This window comes from Zingiber officinale, chromosome 5A (genome assembly GCF_018446385.1).
Source record: "Zingiber officinale cultivar Zhangliang chromosome 5A, Zo_v1.1, whole genome shotgun sequence".
Lineage (NCBI taxonomy): Eukaryota > Viridiplantae > Streptophyta > Magnoliopsida > Zingiberales > Zingiberaceae > Zingiber > Zingiber officinale.
The window spans coordinates 8,651,906-8,679,462 of NC_055994.1; the positions used below are offsets into that span (position 1 = coordinate 8,651,906).

At 43.3% G+C, this 27,557-nt stretch overlaps 3 protein-coding genes, 1 long non-coding RNA gene and 1 other non-coding gene across 8 annotated transcripts; 1 reads left to right on the forward strand and 4 right to left on the reverse strand.

Annotated features, from left to right (window-relative positions):
- Positions 1 to 9,484: 9,484 nt before the first annotated feature.
- Positions 9,485 to 12,009, reverse strand: LOC121979768. 2 transcript variants are annotated; one of them, XR_006111429.1, is made up of 4 exons: positions 11,813 to 12,006; positions 11,549 to 11,656; positions 11,356 to 11,435; positions 9,485 to 10,406 (listed from the first exon to the last, which is right to left on the reverse strand). It is a non-coding gene; the product is annotated as an uncharacterized LOC121979768 (long non-coding RNA). The 2 variants fall into 2 exon arrangements; XR_006111428.1 differs by having other exon boundaries at positions 11,549 to 12,009.
- A 2,002-nt stretch (positions 12,010 to 14,011) lies between these two features.
- Positions 14,012 to 15,883, reverse strand: LOC121979770 (septum-promoting GTP-binding protein 1-like). Its single transcript, XM_042531763.1, has 6 exons — positions 15,251 to 15,883; positions 15,063 to 15,183; positions 14,881 to 14,977; positions 14,766 to 14,805; positions 14,609 to 14,692; positions 14,012 to 14,306 (listed from the first exon to the last, which is right to left on the reverse strand). Exons 1-6 carry the CDS (start codon positions 15,734 to 15,736, stop codon positions 14,142 to 14,144), a joined length of 993 nt encoding a protein of 330 aa, XP_042387697.1. The 5' UTR covers positions 15,737 to 15,883; the 3' UTR covers positions 14,012 to 14,141.
- LOC121979769 (glutamate receptor 3.5-like) lies at positions 15,815 to 19,270 on the reverse strand. Of its 3 annotated transcripts, XM_042531760.1 has the most exons (7): positions 19,028 to 19,269; positions 18,641 to 18,943; positions 17,234 to 18,564; positions 16,882 to 17,159; positions 16,768 to 16,799; positions 16,290 to 16,696; positions 15,815 to 16,210 (listed from the first exon to the last, which is right to left on the reverse strand). In XM_042531760.1, exons 1-7 carry the CDS (start codon positions 19,035 to 19,037, stop codon positions 15,815 to 15,817), a joined length of 2,757 nt encoding a protein of 918 aa, XP_042387694.1. In that variant the 5' UTR covers positions 19,038 to 19,269. The 3 variants fall into 3 exon arrangements, with proteins under 3 accessions (XP_042387694.1, XP_042387693.1, XP_042387695.1); XM_042531759.1 differs by having other exon boundaries at positions 18,641 to 19,269; XM_042531761.1 differs by lacking the exon at positions 16,768 to 16,799 and having other exon boundaries at positions 16,290 to 16,743; positions 18,641 to 19,270.
- Positions 19,271 to 19,675: 405 nt separating this feature from the next.
- TRNAP-UGG lies at positions 19,676 to 19,747 on the forward strand. The gene has a single exon. It is a non-coding gene; the product is annotated as a tRNA-Pro (tRNA).
- A 235-nt stretch (positions 19,748 to 19,982) lies between these two features.
- Positions 19,983 to 23,080, reverse strand: LOC121979775. The gene is made up of 3 exons (XM_042531767.1): positions 22,654 to 23,080; positions 21,749 to 21,871; positions 19,983 to 21,670 (listed from the first exon to the last, which is right to left on the reverse strand). Exons 1-3 carry the CDS (start codon positions 23,017 to 23,019, stop codon positions 20,156 to 20,158), a joined length of 2,004 nt encoding a protein of 667 aa, XP_042387701.1. The 5' UTR covers positions 23,020 to 23,080; the 3' UTR covers positions 19,983 to 20,155.
- Positions 23,081 to 27,557: the final 4,477 nt, after the last annotated feature.

The window sequence follows — 27,557 nt, forward strand, 5'->3', positions numbered from 1 at the left end:
AATGCTCAATGATGAAGACCCCGTGTCGTTCGGCCAGAGGTAAATTGGTCGAGCCAAGCGCTCGAGGAACGAAGGCCCCGCGCCGTTCGGCCGGAGGTAAATTGGTCGAGCCGAGCGCTCGAGGATCGAAGGGCCCGTACCGTTCGGACGGAGGTAAACTATCTGAGCCAAAATGCTCAATGCTGAAGACCCCGTGCCGTTCGGCCGGGCGTACGTTACCCAAGCATCGACACAAAAACCGAAGGCCACATGCAGGAAATAAAGTGGTGTAATATGGCGCTAATTCTGTGTATATTTTCTGTTAGCCTGTATATCCTCATAATGCAGGAAGCAAAAGTGATAAAAAAGGATGGCAAAAAGCTTCACCGAACGGAAGCGTCAAAATTAGCCTTAAAGACTGTCTAGCCCAGACGTTAAACCGTAGAGCCGCGCCGACCGACTATAAATATCCGCGTCGACGAGCTCCGTCGTTAAAGATCGAGAGCCGCGCCGACCGGCTATAAATATCCGCGACGACGAGCTCCGTCGTTAAAGATCGAGAGCCGCGTCGACCGGCTATAAATATCTGCGCCGACGAGCTCCGTCGTTAAAAATCGAGAGCCGCGCCGACCGGCTATAAATATCCGCGCCGACGAGCTCCGTCGTTAAAGATCGAGAGCCGCGCCGACTGCTATAAATATCCGCGCCGACGAGCTCCATCGTTAAAGATTGAGAGCCGCGTCGACCGGCTATAAATATCCGCGCCGACGAGCTCCGTCGTTAAAGATCGAGAGCTGCGCCGACCGACTATAAATATCCGCTCCGACGAGCTCCGTCGTTAAAAATTGAGAGCCGCGCCGACCGGCTATAAATATCCGCGCCGACGAGCTCCGTAGTTAAAGATCGAGAGCCGCGCCGACCGGTTATAAATATCCGCGCCGACGAGCTCCGTCGTTAAAGATCGAGAGCCGCGTCGACCGGCTATAAATATCCGCACCGACGAGCTCCGTCGTTAAAGATCGAGAGCCGCGCCGACCGGCTATAAATATCCGCGCCGACGAGCTCCGTCGTTAAAGATCGAGAGCCGCGCCGACCGGCTATAAATATCCGCGCCGACGAGCTCCGTCGTTAAAGATCGAGAGCCGCGCCGACCGGCTATAAATATCCGCGCCGACGAGCTCCGTCGTTAAAGATCGAGAGCCGCGCCGACCGGCTATAAATATCCGCGCCGACCGGCTATAAATATCCGCGCCGACGAGCTCCGTCGTTAAAGATCGAGAGCCGCGCCGACCGGCTATAAATATCCGCGCCGACGAGCTCCGTCGTTAAAGATCGAGAGCCGCGCCGACCAGCTATAAATATCCGCGCCGACGAGCTCCGTCGTTAAAGATCGAGAGCCGCGTCGACCAGCTATAAATATCCGCGCCGACGAGCTCCGTCGTTAAAGATCGAGAGCCGCGTCGACCAGCTATAAATATCCGCGCCGACGAGCTCCGTCGTTAAAGATCGAGAGCCGCGTCGACCAGCTATAAATATCCGCGCCGATGAGCTCCGTCGTTAAAGATCGAGAGCCGCGCCGACTGGCTATAAATATCCGCGCCGACGAGCTCCGTCGTTAAAGATCGAGAGCCGCGCCGATCGGCTATAAATATCCGCGCCGACGAGCTCCGTCGTTAAAGATCGAGAGTCGTGCCGACCGGCTATAAATATCCACGCCGACGAGCTCCGTCGTTAAAGATCGAGAGCCGTGCCGACCAGCTATAAATATCCACGCCGACGAGCTCCGTCGTTACCGCGCCGACCGACTATAAATACCCCGGGCGGACGAATGAACATCAGGGAATAAGAAACCGCAGAAACCACAAATATTAAAACATTTAGGCCCACTCGGACGCTGGTCCTTCGATACTCGGCGTTTGTTGAATGTACACAGGCTAGATACGTGCAGAGCGAGTAGGCCCTCCGGCACGGACTTTGTTTAATGGGTTAAGCTGATCGACCGCTTGACGAGGAACACGTGGAGCTTAACTGACTCTACGGATAAGCACCAAACAAACAAAAATACAAGCAAAGGAACACAACTATGCCGAACGGCGCGTACAAAAATTTTACATCCGCAAAGCGGATGAAATACAGAGAGTACTTGGAAGAACTCGCCTCATTCCGGGTCCTCAAAATTAAAAAAGGCGTCCGGGATATCGTCAATCATAGCCGCCAGATCTAAAGAGGGAATGCTCAGGTCAGCAGGAAGGTGCCCTCCCTTCTTCCAGTATGCCGTGGTGAACTTAACCGCCTCGGCGAAAGTTGAGGAGACGTTGCCACCAAATTTTGCGCCGAACCACTCCGAGCGGAGGTATTCTTGGCGCGCTGCTGCTAGGCGACTCGGCTCTCCCTCCTTGTACTTTCTGAGCGCCGCTCAGGAGACAATTAGTGAATCTTGGAGAACTTTTTGGTCCACCTCCGCTTTGGTGCGTTCAGCTAAGCGCCCATCCCGTTCGGCAGTTAATTGGGCTTCCAGATCCTTAGATTGCTGATCTAGGGCTCGGACTTCAACTTTCATCTTGTCCAGATCAGCGATCGCCCGCTTCTTCCGGCTACTGGCGCGCTTCACGTCTGCGTCGCGTTTCTTCACCAATCCTTCAAGTCGAGCCACCTCTGTAGCCAGATCGGCGGCCTTCTTCTGTTCGGCCTCGCGGGCTTGTTTCTCCCGCTCGGCCAATGGACCCCCCGAGACTTGGAGTTTTTTCATGAGATCCTCCAGCTCGGCTAGCCGATGACTAGTGGCGATCTGCTCGGCCCAATGCTGTAAGGGAAATAATAAAATCAGGAACCAAACAGCAGCATGGCACAAGAAAAATGAACCTACCTGAGTGGCCTGCTGCATGTGGTTATCGCCGAGCTGCTTGGGCGTCATGAGGGCCACCCGAATCTGGGCGTCCTCGAAAAGTTTGGCGATCGGACCCGTCAAGGTTATTTCATGAACGAGGCTTGATGGCCGATCGGAAGACAATAAATATTCCTCCGATGGGAATCGAAGGGTAGTCTTGATGGCGGGGTGGCCGGACGGCACTGCCTCAGCCGCAGTCGCCTGGCCCTAGGACTCCCCTATGGCTGAAGTTTCGCCCAACCGCCGTAAGCGACGACGAGTCCGTGGAGGAGAGCCGGAGGGCTGTGCGGTGGGCGAGGCCACTGGGGTCCCGATCTTCGACGGCGTGCGATCTGGCGAAGCGATGTCGATCGGCGCCTGTGGTTCGCCCTCTTGGGTCGGCGGAAGGCTGGGGTCTCTTCGACGTTTCCGCCGAACTTCCAGTGGTGAATCCCCGGCCTGGGGGACTCCCAGCTCTGCTGGAGCAGAGGAAACAGGATCCGCCTCAACCTCCGTTGAAGCGGCTGGGGTAACTTCTATTTCAGGGGCGGACTGCGTCCCCCCCTCTCCTGTAGCTGCCGGGCGGCTGGGGATAAGACCCCGCTCGGCGAGTTCTTTTTTAGTCGCCGCCTCAATTTCCACGACCTTCAACTTCAGATGATCGGTGGCCTTGGAGCGCCACATGACTTCAGCTGCAACGGAAGAAATTAAAATCAGTAATACAAAAAAGGCGAAGAGAGTAAAAAGTCCTTACCCATGCGGTAGGGGAGATTGGCCCGAACGGGAGATAATCCAAAAATGTACAGCACCACCTTGAGAAGCAACTGGTCGATTTTGTACCGCTGACCGGACAACCAGTTCGCCGCATGAAGGTAGGCCGGATTGCTTCTGAATTTGCCGAGCTCCGGTTGGGTCGGCACAGCAGTCTGCCATTTGGTTCGGAATGCTGGCCGCTCGGGAAGTCGTATATAGAAGAAGAACTCCTTCCAGTGCTTGTTGGAGGTCGGCATATTATCGAAAAATTTGAAGCCTATTCTACTTTGAAAAGTAAAAGTGCCCAACTCGGATTGTTTGGGGTAGAAGAAGTAGTGGAATATCTTGGGGTCAAGGGGGATACTGTGCAGCCTAAAGAAGACGACCATCCCGCTCAGTAGCCTAAAGGAATTCGGCACAAGTTGGCCGAGCGGGATGCGGAAATAATTACAGACTTCCAAAATAAATGGATGGGTAGGAAATCTAAGGCCGCCCTGGAATTGGTCTAGAAAAAAACAAATGGTGCCGATCGGAGGGTTATGGGATCGGTCGGTCGGGTCGACTATGATTATTTCGTGGTCGTCAGGGATCCCATAGGTCCTAACAACGCGCCGGGCGCGCTCCTCATCGAACCTACTCTCCATGGTCATATACCAAGGACCATGAACATCAACAGCGGGTACGGAAGTGTTCGCCATGACTAAAGTACCAAGAAAAAGAAAGAAGGATGCCGAAAGAAACTCGGAAACGGAGGACAGATAAAAGTTCGCAAGCAAGGGGACGAAAGGAGTTCCCTGCGAAAGGGAAAGGCCGAACGAAAGGAAGGGACAAGCTTACTGAGGGAAGATGAACGGAGGGGATCACCAGAAAGCCGAAAACTACCAAGAGGCAAGAACTAGGATAGCCGGAACGACGCAGCCGTGGGCACCTTCGACGGGGGACGCGCAATTAAACAGAGAATGCGGCGTAAGGGCGAAGACGAAGGCTTTATGCGAACGAGGCTGGTCGGCCTCGACCGTCGGATGCAGGTCACGAGAGACGAGGTCATCATCTAACCGTCCATTTCAAAACAATCGGCATCCCATCGTACGGATCATCACCGCCACGCGAGAAGAGCCACGTGGCGCTCTGTCACCCGGCGTAATTAATGCGCCCATACCACGCATGCTTCGACTTAATGAAAAGGATTTGCGTGATTTTCGAGAAGATTTAGACAAGCAAACATCCACGTTGAGCGCCAAGGCATCCAAAACGAAGAGCCGAGCGGCTTATTTTGGCATAAAGGCCTGACGGCTCAAGGGATATTATAAGCGATGGTAAGGCGACGACCGCCCGCTCGGACACATAGTCCAGTCAGTCGGACTCACTGCCTCCTTCGACTAGACTTGAAGGGGAGGCAAGTGATCCGGCAGTAAGAATGGGGGGCCCACAGATGGGGTCCCGTCCGAGCGGAACCAGAGATTACCCAGCCAAAGGTTTGGGTTTCCGACGCCATAGTAGAACCGGAGCCGAGTGGCCGAGCGGAGGTGTCCGCTTGGCTGAAGACAGAACGGCCGAGCGGGGGTGTCTGCTCGGTCGGAATAGTGGCGAGGGAACAGTGGTTAGCCGAGCGGCCTATTCGCTCTGCTCGGGATGTGATATGTCAGCAAAGGCATGATGATGGGATATGATATGTTAGCAAAGGCATGACGATTAGACTGTACGCCAGATAGCACTATTAAAGGCCCCACCATCACGTCACGGAAAGGTTGATACAGTAGCAGTATGGTCTTATGGATGCCCTTCTGACAGACCCATACCTGGGCATGGTCGAAAGCAGGTGATTGCTTTGATTGGCGCGCCCAGGCTCCTTCGAGAGGTCTATATAAGGTCTCCATTTCTTCACCGGAGGTACGCTGGTCTTGATCTTGCAGCCACTTTCTTCATATATTCCCTCGCCTGACTTGAGCGTCGGAGGGCCGTCGCCGGGACACCCCTCCCGGCTCGGTTTTGTTGCAGGTTCGCCGGAGCACTCGAGGATCCAGCAGGGAGCGCCACATCCCCAGCGTTCGTTGACCCCTGGTTTGGACAAGATCAGTAAGAAAATCCGAACTCGAGGTAAAAACCCCTCACCTACAGTATAAGTAGCTTTTCGTACGATAGAATGCTTTTAAATTAGCTATATGTAGATTTTCGACGCCTAGGGTGTATTTAACCCTCCTCGCAGGTTTAGGGATCTAGTTGAGCACCTCTAGATGGGCCAGACACATTTTCTCCTTTCAGTTGGAGATTCTAGACGTTGTCGGGTGCCTAGAGGTGGTCTCCCTAATAGAGGGGAGAGTTGGAGCACACTAAGTGTTTGACAAAATGCTTAGCTCAGTAAAATGCTACAGTAGGCATTTTTAATAGCTCAGTAAATGCAATAGAAGCATTTAAAATAGCTTAGTTAGTCTTGCTACAGCATATATGGGACTACGGTCCAATGGGTGGGCACCCACAGTCGCTTCTAGGTTCAGATAACCTAGTAAAAGCAAGATAAATTAATTAGCTATGATCCAGTATTTTACTTTCAGTAGGGGCACTGTACAGGACTAGATGTCCTTGGGCTGGGCTCCCATAGTCGGTCCCTAGGTTTAGATAACCTAGTAAACCTTACTAAATTCGGGATTTGCAACCCCGGGTCTAGTTGAGGATGCGCGCATAGCATATACAGTTGTCAGACCCATTAGCAGTATGATTATGTATTTTAATCTATTATATTATTAGCTTTTCAAAACTCACAAAGATCAGTTATGTTAGTTGAGTTTGAATTCAGTTACAGTCTAGCTTAATTCATGTTCAGCTCAATTCTTCTTTATTGATACACATGATAGTTTATGGTTAGCTTTGTATGCCATGCTTTGGTGTTCAGTTTCAGTGATTTTAGTATGTCATATTTTAACAAGTTTAACATATGTTTGATAGCATGTTTTTAAAAGCATAAATGCATCGCATGCATGTTTTAGTGAGTTAGATGGTTTCTTACTAAGCGAAAGCTTATAGATACTTTCTTTCCTTATACTGCAGATAAAGGTAAAGGAAAGATGGACTAGCGGAGGCTGGAGGGCAATGCTACGAAGATGTGTGTGGGCAGGAACTTGGAATGGAGATCTTAGGGAATTTCAGCAAGTTTATTTTGAAGCATTAGAACCTTTAGCATTTCTTATTACGCTACTTTTGCTTATTTAAGTGTTTGCATGCATGGAGTAATAGAAACTCTGCTGAGATTGCTAGTAAACCTGTTTAGAATGTTAGCTGTTGGTTATTAGAGTGTTTCCTAGTCATTTTAGAACTTGTAATGTGATTGAGGCACGAAACAGTGCTGAAATCAGAGCTTAGCTGCAAAATCAGAAACCTCAATCGATCGGTGGATCGATTGGGGGTTCCCAATCGATCAGCTGATCGATTGGGCAATTTGTTCCGCGAACAGTAGGCTTCTGGATCGATCAGCCGATTGATCCAGCAATTTCTGTCGCGAACAGAGAGCTCTGGGATCGATCACTGGATCGATTGACCAGTCTGGATCGATCAACCGATCGATCCAGAATATTGCCCGAGCACAGTAGCGTGCTGGATCGATCACTGGATCGATCCAACCCACGTCCCGGATACAGTAGCCCTCTGAATCGATCTCCGGATCGATTCGACCATTCCAATCGATCCGTGGATCGATTGGGAGGCCTGATATTAGCTAGAAACCCTTAGTTAAGTTCCTTGACCATTGGGGAATGTAATAGATGTCATGAACAGCTTAGATTACACCCTTAGCACATGTAGAACCAAGAAATGATAATAGTTTAGCAAAAATTTTAATTAGTACAGCTTCCGCACTTAGATTTAATGATGGTCATGGATTAGTTAGCACAACATAATGTGACGATCGGCATTACAGCTTAGTTAGTAGAAGGCGGGTCGTTACACGGAAAGCACTTCAAGGTTCACGAGCCAAACCCCAACCGTTGGATGTTCTTCTTTGCTCGCACACGATTACCTCACGGCTACGCTCTCTGATCACCTTCGCAACACCAGTCGTTCGCACACCCCACTCCTCTTTGGATATGTGCTTCGACACTATTTTTATAGGAAACCTGAGGAAGACGAAGGGGAAAGGGCGCCCCTTCGTCTCCTTGGCGTTTGCAGCAAAGGGAGTAACGAAGGGGAACCCTTTGTCTCTAGTAACGTCTCACAGTTACTCCAATAATTTTTTAATTTGAATCACTATGCTAGTAGTGGAGATGCTCCGTGCAAGAAATCCCTCATCTAGAAGGCTACTTGGTAGACTAAAAAGACCCTTAAGAGTATTCACAAGGGGAGTTTTGTGACATGCCTCCAGCGAAGGAGCTCTGTGACGTGGTTATAGTGGAGAGAGCTCCTTTGTTATTTATGAGGAAGCGGCTCTGTGTTCACGGGCCAACTTCTTCCTTGTGTCTTTTTTTTTAAAAAAAAAATAATTTTGATTTTAAAAATAAAAATATTTAAAAATATTTTGTGATTAATAATATGCGAATTTAAATTTTATTTCTAATCACTCATTTATGAAATTAAATTTTATTAAAATTTAATTATATATAATATAGAATAGAAAGATGATAGAAATATATATAGCCCTCTTTGGACTACTTTTTGTGATCTAGGGGATAGTTCCTTGATGTAGATTGATGGGGATGAATGATCCCTATCTATTTTATAAATGAGGGTCATTCATTTCATCAATCTATATTAAAAGATTATCTTCTAGACAAAAAGAGATCTAGAGGTACAATAAAAGTGCGGGGCACTTATAAGAATTATTGTTGATAGGTTTTTTTTTTTAATAGTAAAAACATTTATGAGATATTTTACTTTTTGGTGTGATGTAGATAAATTCCACGACTATAGCACTTATGATTTGTCCTGTGGCATGCTATGGATCGACATTGGAATGAAGTGCTGATCGGTAGACTGAACGATCCTATGATTTATTTTCCTTTGACATGGACAGTGGACATTTAGGATGAACTGCAATTACTTTTTGCTCCCATAATTGATGACTGACAGTATGCGCTTGTCACCCAGAAAGAAAGAGGATTTTGGGAGCTCTCAGTCATCTCCTCTAAGATCCGTTTGCTGCCTTCTCGCTAGAGAAGGTGACAGGAAAGGGAGGACGGACTGTCGGAGCTCCTTTCACTGGTGATCTTGTACCGCGGGTAGTCAGCACATGTCGGTTAGAAAGAGTAGCCTCCCTGGCGGGGGTCTCCTTCCCACACCGGTAGAGGCTTGACGGAGTCATCAGTGGGATTCCTAGGCTGCTGGAGAAGCTGTGAGAGCACAACCTCGGCGAGGAAGAAAGGGAGTCCTTCATCGGTGGGATTCCGAGGCTGCTCCATCAAGGCAAGGAGCTGTAAAATCCCTCTCCGAGCTGCTCTGAGTACGGTGACGGAGTTAGCCGGAATGCTTGTGAAGATAAGCCAAGGTGTGCAGCCTTGGTGTGGTTGAACCTCAGCCAAGAGGTGCTGCTGCGTGAACTCGTAGCAACCTCATCTCCAGCCGGCGGAGGAGATGGCAGAACAGTCCGGCTGCTGCCGTGGCCAGCAGCTTGAAGAACCAGCATGGAGGGCTTCCTCTTTGCTCCCCATGGCGCCCTCCGTTCTGGCCACAACGTCTCAGTGTTGGCTACTCCAAAAACCAACAGGTTGGAGGCCTGCGGATCTGGGTTTCGGGCTGTAGCTTGGATCCAAAGTCCGAAAAATTATCAAATTTGGCACAAAGAAATCGAAGTTTCGACTTTGTATCATATTTTATTTTGAATTCGAGGCAACTTGACAAAATAAGGGAAACAGAGAGTGCAAAGAATTATTTACTATCCAAATTGAATAGATCACTAGATTCTGTAGACTTCCAACCTATAACTAATACAACCAAACTTATTTACATGACATACAGCCAAACTTTTCAAGACCAAACAAGAGGTTTGAAATTTTTCGAAGCACACCTAAAAAACAATATTTGGAAAGGATATTTCTAAAACTAATCTTTACCTCCATATTCTTTTACCTTGAAGCAAAGGTGTTGTTTTGTTCACTTCACTAGGATTTCTTTCGTTTGTTGCCCAGTCTTTTGCATGTTGGAAGCTTCAGCAGTCATGTCATTGATAGAACAAGGTTTTGTTCTTGCATTAACCTTTTCATAAAGCTGCAGATTTGCTGTCTCAGATGAAGTGTTCTCCATGAGATGCATCAGAACATCAAATCCAACTATTGCCGACCATGAAATATTTGACAAATCCTTGGATTATAACTATTTCCCCTCATCTACATGTTTGGAATGTTTGAAGCATCTTTATCGACTTCTTCCTTCTTCCTAACCCTTTTTAGTACCCTTCCCCATTATCACAGGAGTAATATGTGGCATGGAATCGGACAGATTTGAGTTGCATCTTTTCAAAGCCAGGGTTGTTAATGGAATAGAGATGTCAAGAGGTAACAAAATTTCCTCTAGTTCATGCCACTCAAGATCTTCAGAATCCCCATCTTCGTAGATAACTCTGTACCAATTTGATTCACTATCATACTTGACAATTATTCCAGAAAAATAGTGATCTCCAAATAACTTGTGGACCTTTCTTCCCTCTAGCCACTCACCAAAGCAAGGATCAAATGTGGATCCAACATGAGTTGAGGCCTCGCCACAAATCTTTACAGAATCAGGAGGTAAAGGTGGCACACCATCAATTATGATAGCAGGCTCTCCAATCATCTCTGACACAACTGCATGCTCCAACTCTTGGCCAGTGGACTCTGGTTCCATCTACCTGGCCAGAGTACAAAAAAGGTAGAAAATAAGCAATTAGGAGGGATGGAAATAATCCGTACACAGATAAGGGAAAGAGAGAAAATAGGAAGGATAATAAGAGTACATAAGTTGATGATTTGAGAAGATTAAAAAAAAAAATACAGGGACCTATTTCCTAGACATACCTCATTGGAGATTCCAACACAACTACAACTTGTGGTGTTTCTTGTTTGCAATTACAGCAATCTTAGTTAGCAATTTAGAAATGCATAGCATGCATCAAAAATGAAGGGAAAGATCTAGTCAGCAAAGAGAGCATTTCCATGTCATGTCTACTAACCAATCAAGCATGCAATTTGGATCTTAGTATTAAAAACTAAGGGGTTTGAGTTTTCCTTATGATGTCTCTTTAAGTCGTGATTAGTTCTGTGTTCATATTTGGGTATTCAGAAAATGTGTTTGATTCTTGATATGTCCAGATGCATATTAGAGTTTTCAGATACTCTTGAATACTTGACATTCATTGAGTAATTTGTGTACGGAACTTTTTACTTTTGTCAAGTCACATAATAGCTTATCCACCTATTCACAAAAACTTTCTAAGTTATTCAATCTACTTTTCATGAAACTAAAATCCATCTACATGATGAAGAATTTGGTTTCAAGATCCCCATAGCCAGGACAATAGTCATGGTGTTTCCTCACTTCATTACTGATTAAGTATTAACAAAAGTGCTTATAAAGCATCAGAATAAACTAAAGCACAATAAATGAAAAAAAATGGACTCGTGGTTATTTTCTTGGACTGATGTATGATTTTTTTTCTCGACTACAGAATGGTGAAACTTTTTTTTTCAAGAAAATAAATAAAAGTGTTTATTAAAAGAATTTGCAACCAGATGATACAAATCAATTCTGCTGTTGAAGTTGTTACGTGCCTGAACCTTGATCAGTCTGTGAAATCTTACTAAGTATGTATCTCTCTCGCCATTTTTGAAATCCGTGTTGCACTGGCTATGGTGTATACTCTTGCCCCAAATCCATATTTCTGCATTTTATAAAATTTTACAGATTAAATTTCTATCGATCTCAAGATGCTCTTACAATTCATCATGAACTAGATTATGAATTGAAAATCTAAAAGAAAACTCTTTAGTGTACCAATTTGAAAACTTGTATAGACGTTGTGACATCATGAAAGAACGGAGGCCGCTTCCTAATCAAGACGCTCCCAAACTGTGAGCTCTCCAAATCCTATTTCCGAACAACCTATGAAACAGAAAATGGCTTCGTCACCTTACGTCAGGCCAGTTAATGGTCAGGATGGATCGATAGGCAACGGAAGTGACTCCAAGGACTGCGAGAAACTCAAAGTAGGCGGAAGCACAATATTCGAGGAAAAAATAGCGAGAGACAGCTGAAAACCACAAGATTCGTGGCAGGCGTCAATGGTGGCTCCGAAAGCAGAAGGGCTGTCGATTCGAACAGCAACGTGGTCGCGGTGATCGGCGGTAACCGGCGAGCGCCGATTCGAACAGCAACGCGGTGTTGGTAAAGGGCGTTGGGATTTGGGGGAAATTGGTAGGGTTCCAGGCGGGCCCTGGGCTGCGCGTGATCCGCTAAAAAGAACGGCCATGTCGGTTCTTCCTGGACCGTATGTATAACAATTAAAAATAAAAAATATTTTTATTTTAAATAAAAGTGATTAATTTGAATGGTATTTTACTCGATTTAAAAATTTTAAATTATTAATTCATTTAGAATAAATTTATTTTTAATATATATATATACTAATTATTATTCAATTTATTTTAAAAAATCTTATTCTAATACTCTCATTTTTTTTTAATCTTTCATATGATTTTGTATATGTATTCTTTATTTGTTATTAATGGTCCATAGGTAAAAAAAATAATTTTATTTCTTATTAAATGATCCACTTTATTATAATTTATTTTCTTATTAAATAGATCCAATTTTTTGATTATTTTATTCATATTGGTCAAATAAATCAATTAATGAAATTAATTTAAAAAATGAAGAGATAATTTTTATATTCATTTAAAATTTTAAAAAAAAGCAATTGAAGGAATATGTAACAAAAGGTCAAACAATTGGTCCTTATTTTATCCCCTGAATAAATAAATGGATCCAATAATTAAAAGTTTGATTTAGTTATTTTAAATTTTTAATTTTTTAAAATATTGATTATTTCGACCACAGTCTCGATTTTAAAAATAATTCGTGACTGACTCTCTTTGAGAGCCGATTTAATCAAACTTTCAGTTAGTTCGATTTTCGATTAATTTAATTAATCTATTTATCTTTTGATTTGTTAATTTTTTTTATGAAAATTTGATGGATTCAATTAGATATAAAACAATGAATTTATTCGATTATTAACCTATCTACTGAATATATATTTTTTTCAAAAATATGAATAAAGGATAAGAGCCAGAAAAAATAATTTTCTTATTATAAAAATCATTTAGTTTAAAAATTTTGTATATTAAAAATTGTATTTGATCCTGTCTGAAAGTCGATGAGATTGAAAGTTGGGATGTGGAGCTCCTGTTGACTGTATGTAGACTTCGCTCCAACCTGCAATATAAATTACGTTAGTGCCGAGTTAGGAAGGAACCCCGGCGTTGACCCTCCGACGCTCAAGTCAGTCACCAACGATGAAGTAGAAGGCGGAGCAACAACAAGGATGAACAGTAGCACGAATAGTGTCTATTGCATACCTCCGCCGATGCTTGGACTCCTCTTTATATAGAGCTACTGTAGCGCACGTACATTCTCCCCAAGGCAAGTACACTTCCCAAGGTTTTTTCCTAAAAACACTTGTTAGTAAAGTGTCTTTGACACAGTACCTTAATAGGACGGGCATATCTCCGAAGTGACAGTGGAAGCTTCCGCCATACGATCTTCTGATTGTCCATGCCCGATGTCAGCGACACTAACTCCCAAAAAAATGTCGATGAATAACAGAGGGAGTATGCTGCAAGGCCGAGTAGGTTGACCGCTCGGTCAGAACTTCACTGCTCCTGTGTCCCGTCCGCTCGGCTGGAACTTCGCTACTCCTATGCATGTGTCCGCTCGGTCATAAATCATATGTTCCTGTGTCTCATCCGGTCGGCCGGAGCTTAGCTATTCCTGTGCATGTGTCCGCTCGACCGTAAATCCGTTGTTCCTGTGTCTCGTCCAATTGGCCCGAGTTCCACTGTACTAATAATGAGTCCTATCGCAAGGCCAAACGGGTAGCTGCGAAGTTAAAAAAAATTGAATCAGTTAATTTAGAAATTTATTTTTTTAAAAAAAATATTAATTATTTTGATAGTTCGATTATAAAAATTTGGATTTGATTAAATCAACTAAATTTAATTCGACTATAAAAATTCCATTCAGTTTTTCGGTTCAGTATGTTTAATTTTTTTTATAAAAATTTGATTGGTTCAATTAGATAACAAAAAAATTGAACAGTTCAGCCAGCTGCTCATCCTTTATCTACTAAGTATAAGAGCGGGAAATATAATTTTCTTATTATGAAAATTATTTAGTTTAAAATTTTTGCACATTAAAAATTATTCTAACGAAAAATTGTTTTGCGTATTCATGAACATATTTACTCAAATTTTGTAGACTACTTTACGATATACAATCTGCACTTACAATGAAAAAAAAAAGTTTCAGTAGTGCCCAAAACAAATGAGACAGAATTCCAAAAACAAAAAGAAAAAAAAAATTAAAACTCCTAAAAATCAACTATAGGCTCTCCGACAGTTAGATTTCTCTCCAGCGACCATGGCAAGTTAAAGAGCTTGGCTGCTATAAACTTGAAAATCTTGTTCACGTTAATGTTGTGGCTAGCACTGGAGAAGAACAGGGTCGCTTTCATCGCCCTCGCATATGCTCTGGCCTGTAGAAATAAAGGGAAAAAAGACATTAAAAACACAAATATTAACAATGTTTTTAAATTCTCTTTTACTGATAAACTTCAGATTCACAGAGAACATGTTGTAGTGCCACAGCCAGCTAACAATACATGATTAAAGCAATGAAGCACTGCCAAAAAAAGGGTTTTCAGAGCAACTCCAGAAAAGCTGAAATGACAGTGTGTTCTGGATCACTCGGATCATGCAGAAACACTACACGTGAAGTCTGCAACTTACCTTCAGACATCAAAATAGAAGCAGTTTGAATGAGGCATGGAATCCGTACCTGATTCACAATTGTCCACTGCATTTCGAGAGGAAGCTGAACAAACTCATCGAATTTGGTTCCCACCAGGACTGGAACTGCAGTCTGAGACAGTGATGCAGAGTAAAGAAAATGGAAATATGATCGGCGAATTCAGATGATGAGGAGACTTTCGCACCTTGTTCCAATTTCTTGCCTTTTGGAACCATCCAATGGCGCTGAAAGAGAGGGGAAGAAGCTCTCAGTTGGAGAATGAGGAGAAATACAAGAAGAAGGAGGAGGAAAGGACGAACTTGTTTAGAGAAGATCGATTGGTGAGATCAAAAATGATCAAAACAGCCACCGCTCCTTTACAAACTTCAGGTATATGATTGAGGATTTGATCATCCCCTGCAATTACCGATATGGAAGATCTTGCAGTCCAGTACTGACTAAAAATTTGATATGAAACAGAAAAAAAACGATTTTTTTTCACCCCCAACATCCCAAATGTTGAACGCGATCCTCGCTCCACGCACAAATAATATCTTATCCATCGAATTCAGCCCCGCCGCCTGGATTCCGCTATGTTCTTCTTCATCTCCCACATACTTGATCTGCTACCGGAAGACCGACATCGTCAAGCAATAATACAGAGCAATCAAAGGTGCGATTTTGCGGTACCATGAAGCTGGTTTTGCCCGTGCGGCGATCGCCGAGGAGACTGATCTTGAGGGTGATCAGGTCGGAGTCGGCAGCCTCGAGGTCGGGAGAGGAGGTCCGGTGGGGGTCATTGGGCGGGTCGAGGTGAGGCGCGGAGAAGCACGCCTTGAGGCGGCGGTATCGGGCGGCGCCGGCGGCGAAGGAGGAGCAGGGGAGGAGGCGGTCCCACACCGCGCGGAGAAAGCGGCGGAGGAAGGCGAAGCCGAGGAAGCGCGTCCAGGTGCGGTCCAAGCGAAGGAAGGACCGGACGCGGAGACGGGTCATGGTGCGGCGACGGCGACGGCGGAGGATGGAACTTGGATTAGGAGGAGGAAGCCCTATTTGGCGCGGGAGAGGCCGCGTAACATCATCGCTGTTGTCCAAAACGGCAACTTTGGTGGTGCAGCAAACAGCTGGAAATGCTCTGCTAGATTTTGTGCAGCTCAACGACAGCCGTCGTCGCACCATCCAACAAATAAACAATTTTTATTTTCGAAACAAGAAAAAAAATAAAATCTCACAAACGAAATCAAAATGCGGATCTCGTCATTGCTTATCGCTCTCCTTCTTGCCTTTCTTGACGTCTTCTTCCTTCTTATCCACGAACGAAATCAGACCCTTAAAGCTACTCGTGCACTGGATACTGCCGCCGCCGGACTCGGGTTGTTCTTCTTCACCTCCTACCTCACCGTACTTCATGTACTGCCGAAGAACCCTCAGCAAGAAGATGACGATCGACACCAAACACGCCAGGCCACAAATCAGGAACAGACCCCAGAAGCTCGCGAGTCTCAGCTGGTTCGAATCGACCTGACTGTCGTCGGCGCCGCATTCGCTAACCGTCAGCCACTTGTCGTGGATTCTCTGGAGGTCACCTTTCTCCGACAGCGTCAGCAACGCCGTCGACAAGTCTACGGCGAGAGGGGAGTCTCTTGGGAATGCCTGCACGAGCAAACAGCGAGGCGCCGTCAAGAAATTAAACACCGCCAATTAATTAATATCACGGCGCGCGCAGACATACAAAACCCCAGCCGCTTCTTGTGAACTCCTGCCCGACTGTCATGTACCGGCAGTTATCCGACAGGAAGAGCTCGACGTAAGGAAGCTCATCGACGACCGCCGCCACGCCGCCATTTTGCGGCCCGAGGTCGAGTGCGTCGGCATACTCGTTCGGGCCGTTGAGTGGCACGAGTCTGGACTCATCTATGCTGAGGTCTTCGATCATGTAGTCCCTTACAAAGGAACCAACTTGGAAGCCGATGGGGTATGAGCCCGAGATCAAGCTCTCAAGCCCTTTGATGTTCGACGAGAGTTGTCGAACAGTGAGAAGAGATGTCAGGCCGGCTGTGTAGCTTGAGTTGATGATCAAGACCACAAACATCCACACAATCAGCACGAACCGCGTAAGGGTACTCTTAGCTGATTCTCCTGAAACATCAGCCATAAGAATCTTAGTCTGCAAATTAAATAGTCCCCTGAAATCAACTACAACTACTTACTGTGTGCAAAGAACATGATTGAGAAACTAAACCTGCAAAGCATAAACACTAGGCATGTTATTCCACAAGATCGAATTGAGGAACTAAAATTGTCTATAGGAGAGGCATGCTAACCAAAAAATTGTTCTTAGTTGTTCCTTGGGCGGCCCCCGAAATTCGTTGTTCAGACGATGTTCGAGAATCCAAACTACTAGTCCAACTAAAAGGAAGGCAGCCCCTGTGACACACCACATCTTCATGGTGAAAGGTTCTGAGAAAGCCCAAGCATTTGAGGATTTCCTTTTCACAGGTGCAACAATGACGAGCCCCGACTCGATAAATGGCTGAGTAAAATCGACAAATCTTGTTCGGTTGGTCACTATCGATATGTCTCCTACAGCTGCATCAAAGTGCTAGACAAGGAACCAAGTAAGTTGTACTGAAACTAAAGCAGTGAAGATCATAACTTGAGTGTTAAGAGACACACATTTTCATAAACCTGTTCCACCATATCGTTGTAGCTTGGATTCTTAGTACCATTTCCAAAAAGAACAAAGGTGTAAGGAATTGGATACGGCAGCAAGCTCACTGCAGCCTTAAACACATCAATGCAGTAGCCCTTCACATTGTCAGGGCCTGTATCTTTGGTTACAAATTCTTTGAAGCTTGTCCTGTAAGGGACCGCGATCCTCAGAGGCTTTCCGTCGATCGGGAACACCCAACCGCGAGGCTTAGTCGAACTTTCACCGGGCCAGATGACACTGTAGAGTTCCTGAGTTCTGTTAGATGAGGCATTTTCAGGAGGAACAACTGAAAGACCTGATTCATTCGACCAAAAGCCTATCCTCCTGAAACCTGTTCCCCCAATATTAAGGATGTCAAAGGCTGGATGGATTAAGTTTCCATTGGAGTCGAACTCAAACAGGCCTGTCAGACCAGTGAATTTTGTTTGCAACATTTTCTCAACTAGTTTGTCTCCGCCGGAGAAATACTTAAGGGCGCTCAAATGAAGTGGACTTTCATTTGAATCCTTCAGCCTCGGATCGCCGGAGAATTCAAATGTTTGCCCTTCACCGATGAGCTGATCGATAGCATCGGCAGCTAGCCACACTGAATCATAAGCGTACAGAGCATAAGTGTTCAGGCCTGATGTCAAATTCCTCCTGCTCTGTTCCAAATTGTTCCATCTCGCAGTGAATGCTCTCTTGAGATTGGAATCCGGAACATGCTGGCGCAGAGCAATGGCACCTTGTATGAGCTCCATTGTGTCGGCGTTGGGTGGGTGAGATGAATCTAGGACAGTAGCGAGCCAATCCGATGCGATCCATGCATAACCAGCAGCCATCATTCCGAGGGATTTTGCGACGGAGAAAACTTTGAGACCAGAATCAGGGTTTACGTGAACAACATAGATTCTAGACTCCTTCAACATCACCTTCAGCAGCACGTCGTTGATCGCACTTGTCTCGGCGTTAGGAGGAACAGCAGCTTTGGAGGAGATCTCGATGTGTTTCTTCATCAGAGCATCTTCCAGAGCATTTATTCCACCTCTTCCGAAGTCATCGTCTACAAAGATGGCAGTGACCACCCTCCAACCAAAGTTGGCGACCAAATCGGCAATGGCGTTCATCTGGAAGTAGTCGCTTTGGGTTGTGCGTACGAAATAGGAGTGCTCGAGGGAGGAAAGAGCAGGATCAGTAGCTGCGAAGGAGAGAAGGGGGACATGGAGTTCATGCGCAATGTGAGAGACGACATGGGCGATTCCGGAGGACTGTGGGCCGACGATGGCCACCACATTTTTCTCCAGCAATTGCAAACCTGGAGATCGAAGCATTCTCGAATCAAATAGATATCCAAAGATGCCAAATTTAGCAAGTCAATGAGCTTCACGTACTCTGAACAGTGCCAAGAAACCCACTGCACTTGGTGTCCTGTGCCAGCAAGTTGAGTCTGGTGCCGGCGAGAACGCGCGGATCGCTGTTGACATCCTCGACGGCCAACTCGACGGCCAGCTTCGCCGCCCTTCCGATCGTCGAACCGAAGTTGAAGAGGGCGCCAAGGTTGACTTCACCGGGCGGCGCCGAAGTTCTGTTGCCGCCGACAAGGCCGACGGAAAAGCACAGAACAAGAAGATGAAGCAATTCCATCCTCCTCAAAGGATCAAAATGGCACGCGGCTTGCATTGCATTTGCAAGCACTAGGAACAAAAACATTATCATAAAGAAATCAATCAATAAACAAAAAGCCTCAACAAGATCCATCATTAAAGAACTGAACTCACCAAGATTCATAAGTGTCAACTCTAATCAATTAAATCATCTACAAAAGTCAACTGAGAGATAGATAGGTCGAATGAAGCTATTGTGGATGCTATGAATAAATAAAGCAGCAGGGATTGATTGATGTTGAGATGGAATAATGCAAGGAGTCTACTTGAGTGAGGGAAAAAGAATCTGAAATTTTTATTCTTTGCTACAGTGCTGGGATTTGATACATCAACTAAGCAAAGAACTATTGCCTGTTGCTACTTGCTTATCAAGGGGAGAAGACATATATGCCAATAATCCAAGCTTTTCTTCCAAGTCTAGTAGATTAAGTTTTTGATGAATAGGTTTATCTATGAGACAATTCTTTGTTTACTATGGGAATAAAGGGGAACCTCCTTTTAATGGTACTATTATGTAAATTTAAACACCCACTTTTAAGAAAGGCCCTTTTGATTTAATTCGCTTGTGAATCAAGTCAAGTAATTATTGATTGAAAAATGATTTTAGATACAAAAGATTCAACTATATTTTTAAAATGGATTTAGGGGTCTGGGTCCGGCTAATATCATTGATTGATCAATTGTGTAATGTGTTCCATGTGCAGTATTTAAGTTGTCTATATAGTTTAGTAATAAATATGCAGATAACATGTTAAACAATGTGGGCATTTGGTCTAGTGGTATGATTCTCGCTTTGGGTGCGAGAGGTCTCGAGTTCGATTCTCGAAATGCCCCGATTTTTTTTTTTTTTATCATACATGATGTATATAGTTCAACTTCATATATTCTCCCTTCCTGTATATCATACATGCAATATTAAATCATGATTAAACTAGATAAGAAACAATTGATGCATATGGAGCATGTGAAGTAGAAAAGAGCTAATGTGACCTAGAAAAGGTAAAATATTGCATCATGCACCATTCAAATGTTCCAGAATTTTTCAGCAGCTTGGTTGGAGGCATCAATATGCTAAATAGTTTCAACAATATTAATATTAACTGATGCATAAAATGACTAAGTGTCTTTCCAAGGAACAGTGACTGTACATGCTGGTGCTTAATTTATATTTAACAAAGTGCTAAGGTATTTGCAACTCATGATAGATATCTTCAGTTGAGGGGGAAAAAAATGACACTAAGATTAATGTTTAAGAACATGGCGCAACTGAAACCTTGGGCTCTTCACTCTTGCCTCAAGTAGTTTTTTCTTCAAGCTGTGGTCTTTTGTTTCACCTGGCAAATCAGAACATCCTTGCATTCCGCGACTGATACAAGAATTTGTCGAATCACAGGACCGTTGCATACCCACACTCGGAGAGCTTGGATCTACCTCACCTGAATCCATATCAGGAGATAGAGTGGCATTCAGCATTCTGGCATTTAGGATCTTTTTGTTTGTTTCCACTTGAGTTTTCTTGTTATTGCTATTGCTCACAAAGGATGACCTCCAAAGTTTACCAATGGAAAGCATTTTCTTCCTAGATTGCCTTGTGGTTCTTGAACAAACTTCACTACTTCCACTGGCCGATGCATGGCTTTCTTCATGAATGCCATTGGCAGATGGGTCACTGCCTGGAGAAGTGCAAGAACCCTGCCCCTCACCATAGCTCATGATCTCCAATCTATCGTTTTCTGTATCCTTATCTCCATCAAGTGTCCCATTAGCATATATGTTCATTGGATCTTCAAGGAAGATGTCGGTATCAGGGCTGGCACTGTGAGTGTTACATGCATGAGTACTTGCAGGTTTGTATCCACTGCACTGTTCGATGTCCTTTGCATTAGTCTCTTCTCCTGGCTGGAGTTCTTCAAAGACAGAGAAGATGTCACCTGAAGATGGAGGTGGCTGATAATGGAACTCGACGGCATTAAACTTCATTAAGCTAACAGCGTCTCTCAGCATTTCGGCTTCTTTCAGGACAGACACATCCGCATTAGTACCAGAATGGATTCTTAGGAAAGTATCTAGGTCGGCTTGAAGCTTGTTCAACTCAGCATGCTTTTCCTCGAGTGTTATTTTTGCATCTACCAGCTTCAAGTGTACCCTTTCTTCTCGCCAAACCTCTGCCATCTGCAACATTCTTCTCTCTTCCTCGAGTTCCTCTCGAATTTTCATAGACTCCTTCGTCAAAGTTTCGATTTCGACTTTATCATCCCCCATCTGCTTTACAAGCTCCTCACAAACCTCCTCGATATGCTCGCGCGCCTTCCTCTCTTTCTCATAGTCCTGCAAGTGCTGGTTTGCAGACAATTTGGCTTGGGCAAGCTCATTTACTAGTTCTGAATTCATAATCTCTATCCTTTTATGCATTTTCCTCTCTCGGTCGCGGTCATACTTGATGGATTCAATGGCATTTCGGACTTTATGATGTTCCTTGCTCTTCCACGAGGCCTTTTCTTCCACAAGTTTCTTCATGATGTGGTCGACCTTTTTCTTGGTAGACTGTTTCTCATTTTCAAGCCTGTTAATGCAATAATGAGCCTGCTCAAGCTCTGCTTGAAGAAAAGAAATGGCAGAGGCAGTCTTCCGACGATCCTTGAAGACTTTCAGTTGGCCATGATTTTGATGAACCTCCATCCTTGACCTTATGAACTCATCATCCCATTTTGTTGCCTTCTCCAATGCATAACCGAGATGTGTACTAGATTCCTCCAGCTGCTTACAAATGAAAGAAACCAACAAGATGTCATCTTCAACTTTCATTTAACCTATCAGCTAAAATACCAGCATTACCGTTCGAAGAGTAACGTTCACACTAGGTGAGGTTGGACCAACATGCTCATAACTGATGCTAGCATGGAGATCTGTTCTATCATGACTGGCGATTTTGAGGGAATGCAGTTGCCTTGAATTAGGCTGCAATGTTGAAAGCAAATGATACGACTAACATTATACAAATTGAAGAAATGTCATCGAACCAATCGAAAAACAACATTAAAAAGAAACACTAGCTACCAATTCAGACCATATATTTACACCAACTTCAACTAAGATCATCACATCAGCACATTTGACAGAACCAATTAAGTGTCTTCTTAACTAATCTAGAATGATCAAGATGAAGATGATGCCAAATATTTCATCTGGAAGTGTTCATTGCAATCAATAAAACCTATACCAATTGATTTAAGTTCCTTTAATTGTTGATCTCCTTATCATAACTTTCACTTGTGTAAATGGAGAATTGAGGCAAAACTCCAATAGATGATAACAAAATACTCACCTTTTTCCAATATAAGAAGATTGTACTAAGGAATAAGAATGAGCAATCTCTTCAGAATCAATAGCTGGATAATAAAGCAAGAAAAATATAAAGAAACCCTATAATTGGAATACTCAAGTGATCTGCCCCTTTCAATGAGGAGATTCCACTTTTTAATGAACATTCTTCAGTAATTATTAAAGGCGAATCTTCTTTCCGAGAGAAAGAGAAAATATAATCACTTCCAGGCACATTAAATGGATTCAACCAACCTACTTCATGGTCGAAACAGAAGAACGAATCTAATTGTCTGAGAAAAAAAAAAACCGTTCTCCAAGGCAACTTTGACACTTCTCGGAATAAAGTAGGTCAAAATCACAATAAAAACTCGATCTTTAAAGTGACACTAACTGCTGTGCAAGTAAAGCAACCCTACCTCAAACCCTAGCCGAGGTCCGCTGCCTCCCAGTCTTCCATCAACAACCTCTACCACATGCAAATGCCACAGCGCGGCCGCGAGCTTCCTAGCCGAGAAGACCCCCGCAGCCCCACACTCGCCCGTTCGTTCCAGGACGGCCAGTTCCGGCGCCATCCCCGCCGCATCGTGGAGCTGCCACCTCACAAGGGGAGTGGAAGGCCTGCTCCGCCGCTCAACGAGGAAAGGCAGGTTTTTGATGCGGTGGCGGATTCTGCGGGCCCTTTTAGGGAGGATTTCCAGAGGCGGCGGCGTTGTGGCTTCGTGGGAGCCGACAGCCGGAGCACCAGTCTCCGGAATCCGGCTTCGGGCGGCGGCTCGCCCCATCAAACTAGCTCCTTTGGCGCCGGAAGCGCATTGCCATTGGACTGGAGGAGAAGAGAGAGAGATCCGCCTACCGGCTTCGAGCTTAAAACACCAAAACAAGTAGAAAAAAACAAAATTATAATTATTACGCCACGCGACTGGTTTACGAGTTACGAAGTATGTTTTTTAGTGCAAAATGTAATTATTTAAATTATACCGAAAAAAAATGCATACATTTTGCTGCTTTTGATGCCGCCACTCGAGTTAATCCCTTCTAGTAAACAGGACCAGTATAGCTACACATGGATTGTTCATGTGGAATATTTTTCAGATTTTTTTTTTGTTTTTGTGTTTTAATCATTAATAATGGCCATTAAAAAACTATTTTTTTAATAATGATAAATATAAATTGTTAACCCATGGAAAAAAAATCCTACCTTTGAAGTAAGAAGATAATATTATTCATGTCAAAGGTATAAAATACAGACAGATAAATCTTCGCTCAATTTGTTAAAAAAATTCTAACATGTTTAGAGCATCCTACATTTCCTTAGGTGCTTAGATGATAAAATATTGATTAAAATTTGCTAGAAGAGAAATAAGTATATGCTAGATTAATTGATTTTTATAATCGAGATTGGTGCGGCGATTGAGTTGAGGCACCTGAGTTGGATTAAAGACAAGAGATCCGATAATAGAGTGGTCAAAGTTAAGGAATGGTTAATCTTTGAAACTTGCGTAGATGATGATTTCGGTCGAGAGATAGTTGACTGGGTCGTCAAGTCGATTGGGTTGAGGGTTCGGTCGGACGCTCATCCATATAATGTTCATGAAACTTTGAGCCAAGTCAGCTTTATCCTTGATTCAGAAATAGCACAGTGAATCAGCTCGGTAGAATGGTCTAGTTGATCAGACCATATGTCTGATCGAACCAGCTAGGCACTTAGTCTGTTTAAGCTTTTCGGCTCGACGAAGAGGTTGAGCGAAGGTCGAGTCTTGACCTACAATTCTCTCATCCGAGCGGGAGATACTTCAGAGTGATAGCCGATCAGAACACTTGGACGGCTCGGTTGGAGTATCATTTAAATACATAATATTATGGGTAGAGCTGTCAGACGGGTCAACCCGTGGCGGGGCGGGCGGGTCGGCCCGTGGCTGGCTAACCATTTGGCGGGGCGGAGCGAGCCACCCTGCCAACTTGGCGGGTTGGGGAATTTCCAATCCAACCCATTCTAAAGCGGGTTGTGGGATTGGCAGGCCAACCCGCAGGCCCATCAAAAATTTAAAAAAAAAATAAAAAATATTACATATATTCAACATTTTACTTCGAAAAAGTTTTCTACAATTAAATATATACATAAACATGTATTTTAAATATAAATGAACACAAATGAGTACTTATGTTGGATAAAAAGTACTATTTTATTTCAAAATTACAACAAAGAAAGATAATAAATTGACCTAAAACTTAGCTTACATATGTTTTTCAACCTGCGGGTCAACCCAAGCTCGAGCGGGCCGACCCGCGCGGGTCGCGGGCCTAGGCGCGTCGGCTCACGGCGGACTTGGGTTGATAAAATTCTAACTCAACCCGCTTAAATTGTTTGGCGGGGCGGGCCAATCCGACGGGGCCAACCCAAATTGACGACTCTAATTATGGGCTCATTAATCCGACGATCTCATATTATCTTTTTGACATCTTATGCCACGTTGGACAGAAAATATTCTACATGCAAGTTGTACATGCCAAGTTTCCTCTCTAACAAACGTCGAAATTGTGGGTCCATTTTAAGAAAAGTTTTCAAATATCTGTATGGTCTGTCCTTTTTTAGAAATGAGTTAAGAATCATGCATATACATTGACATGCACTATAAAAGAGTCTCCATCTACAAACAGAGGTATGTGATGTTATATATGTTTACACGCTTGTACTTACTGTTGATTCTATTATTTTTCTACTCGATCATGAACTTAAACATGGTCAACACTGGGACCCTTTCTTTGACACGCTCTTTATGATAAACATGATAATATAAAATTTTTATTTGGTCAGCATTAAAGTCGTATTCTCAATCGTTCATTTTCATCAATTTCGGGCATGATCATACATGTGTCATGATTTTCTAGTTTATTATCATAGTCTAATTTATATAGTAACCTTTAAAATATTCATGCCATTTAGAATTTCAATTTTAATTTTCTCATTGTTCCTTTAAATGTTAGGTACACTATCTCTTTTAAGTTATAAACCATCTCTTCTTTCTATAACATAGGTGTCCAAATTCGGATTCGTCTACTAAATAAATGTAAAATATAATTTATGTATATTTAGAGGTCCACCTCTAAAATATTAATTTTTATTACAGTTAAAATTTTAATCCTCTTATTTATTTTTTAAAAATATTTTACTATTGTACAAGTAGATAAACTATCTCTTGCCCTCCTTTCAAGTTGAGATATTAACGTTCTTTTTAAAGTTCTCAATGGTAAATATGATAAAAGATAATTCATTAGTTTTTAATGTTTTTGTCAATTTGTTTCTAAATCAATAAAGTAAATTATGAATAATTATTAATTATTAGTACAGTGCCTAATATATAGAGGAAGATATACTTGGATACATTGAATTTTTAATCCTATGACTAAATATGATAACATCTTATAAATTAATCATCGTACCACCATGAAGGAATAACACCTCATGACCTAATGGGTAAATGCTGCAATAGTAAGTGGACAATACAAGGCTTAAAATGGTTTTTTTTTTAAAAAAAAATACAAGGATGTAAAGTTTTTTAAAAAAAAATACAATGATTTAAGTTTTTCGTTTACTCGATTTATAAATACAAGTAGTTTATATTTATATAGAGTCGATGGAGTTACCATTCTACTTGATTGGTCAAATACTTAGAAGGTAATACAAAAATATTTTAAATTTATATTTTTATTAATGTATATATTTATTAAAAATAGAAATATTAAATAAATTAAAACATGGTAAAAAATTATATTTTTATTAGCTTTTAAAATGGATAAAAATTAAAGGATTGTTTTTTTAAAAAATCATCAAATTGATGTCAGTTTTTATTTTTATTATTTTTTTTTTATTTACGAAAAGAACGTCTCATTCCATCTATCTCTCGTTTGTAAAATAACATAATTATTCTTTATTTAAAAATACTATATGTATATTAAATTTTGAATCCATCGATGAATTGTATAAATAAAATAAGCCCATATTATAATAACGACTTCATATCTTGGGATTTATCTTGTTTATTTTATATGATCATATGGATTTTTTATGATTATATATATATATATATATATATATATATATATATATATATATATATATATATATATATATATATATATATATATATATATATATATATATATGATATATGGATTTTTTTTAAAACTTTTTTAACTTTATGATTATATGATATAGTCATATATATATATATATATATATATATATATATATATATATATATATATATATATATATATATATGACAGGATAACCTTTGAGATGAGTCAATGTCACGTGGAGGTCAAAAGTCAAACGGCCGATCGGAGAAGAGTAGGGTCAACCGGCCAAACAGGTCCAAGCGGAGTCAAAGACAACCCGACTAGGAGTTGGGTTTCCGACGCTCATGGTGAACAGAGTCGCCGGGCCGAGCGTCCTTCCGCTCGGCCGAGGCATAAAGCAGCAATGCTGTGAAGGAAGTCTTAGCCGAGCACGCGACCGGGCATCTTCTCGGTCGGACGTGATGAGTCTGCCGAGCGATTGGACGCTCGGCGCAGGGACAGAAGAGACAAAAGGACAAGGGAAACATCGGGGAACATATTCTGACAACAGGCATGTCTAACGATCAAGCCATACGTAGAACCTTACGACAGAAGGTTCTGCCGTCCCATCAGAGAGGTGCTCAGATTGTAGCAGTATGGTGTCATGCAAGCTCCTCTGACAAGCCCATACTGAGGTGTGGTAAGAGGACACGTGTTCGCCTTGGTATATGTGCATAAGCCTCTTCGTAGCTCAATATAAGAGCCCCCAGACTTCGCCGGAGGTACGCATTCGCTGATATTGAAAGTCACTTCATAGTTTCCTCTTGCCTGACTTGAGTGTCGGAGGATCGTCGCCGGGAACCCCTTCCCGCCCCGACTTCTTTGCAGGTTCGCCGGAGATCCATACGGCCGGTCAGAGATCCACGTCATCGGTTGGAAGAGCGCCACGTGCCCAGCGTCCATCGATTCAGCGTTCGGATAGGATCATATATATTGATCCGGCGGTAAGAATGGGGGACCCACAGATGGGTTCCCGTCCGAGCGGAACCAGAGATTACCCAGTCAAAGGTTTGGGTTTCCGACGCCAAAGCAGAAGAACCGGAGCCGAGTGGTCGAGCGGAGATGTCCGCTCGGCCGGAATCGTGGCGAGGGAACAGTGGTTAGCCGAGCGGCCTATTCGCTCGGCTCGGGATATGATATGTCAGCGAAGGCATGATGATTAGACTGTACGCAAGATGGCACTATTAAAGGCCCCACTTTT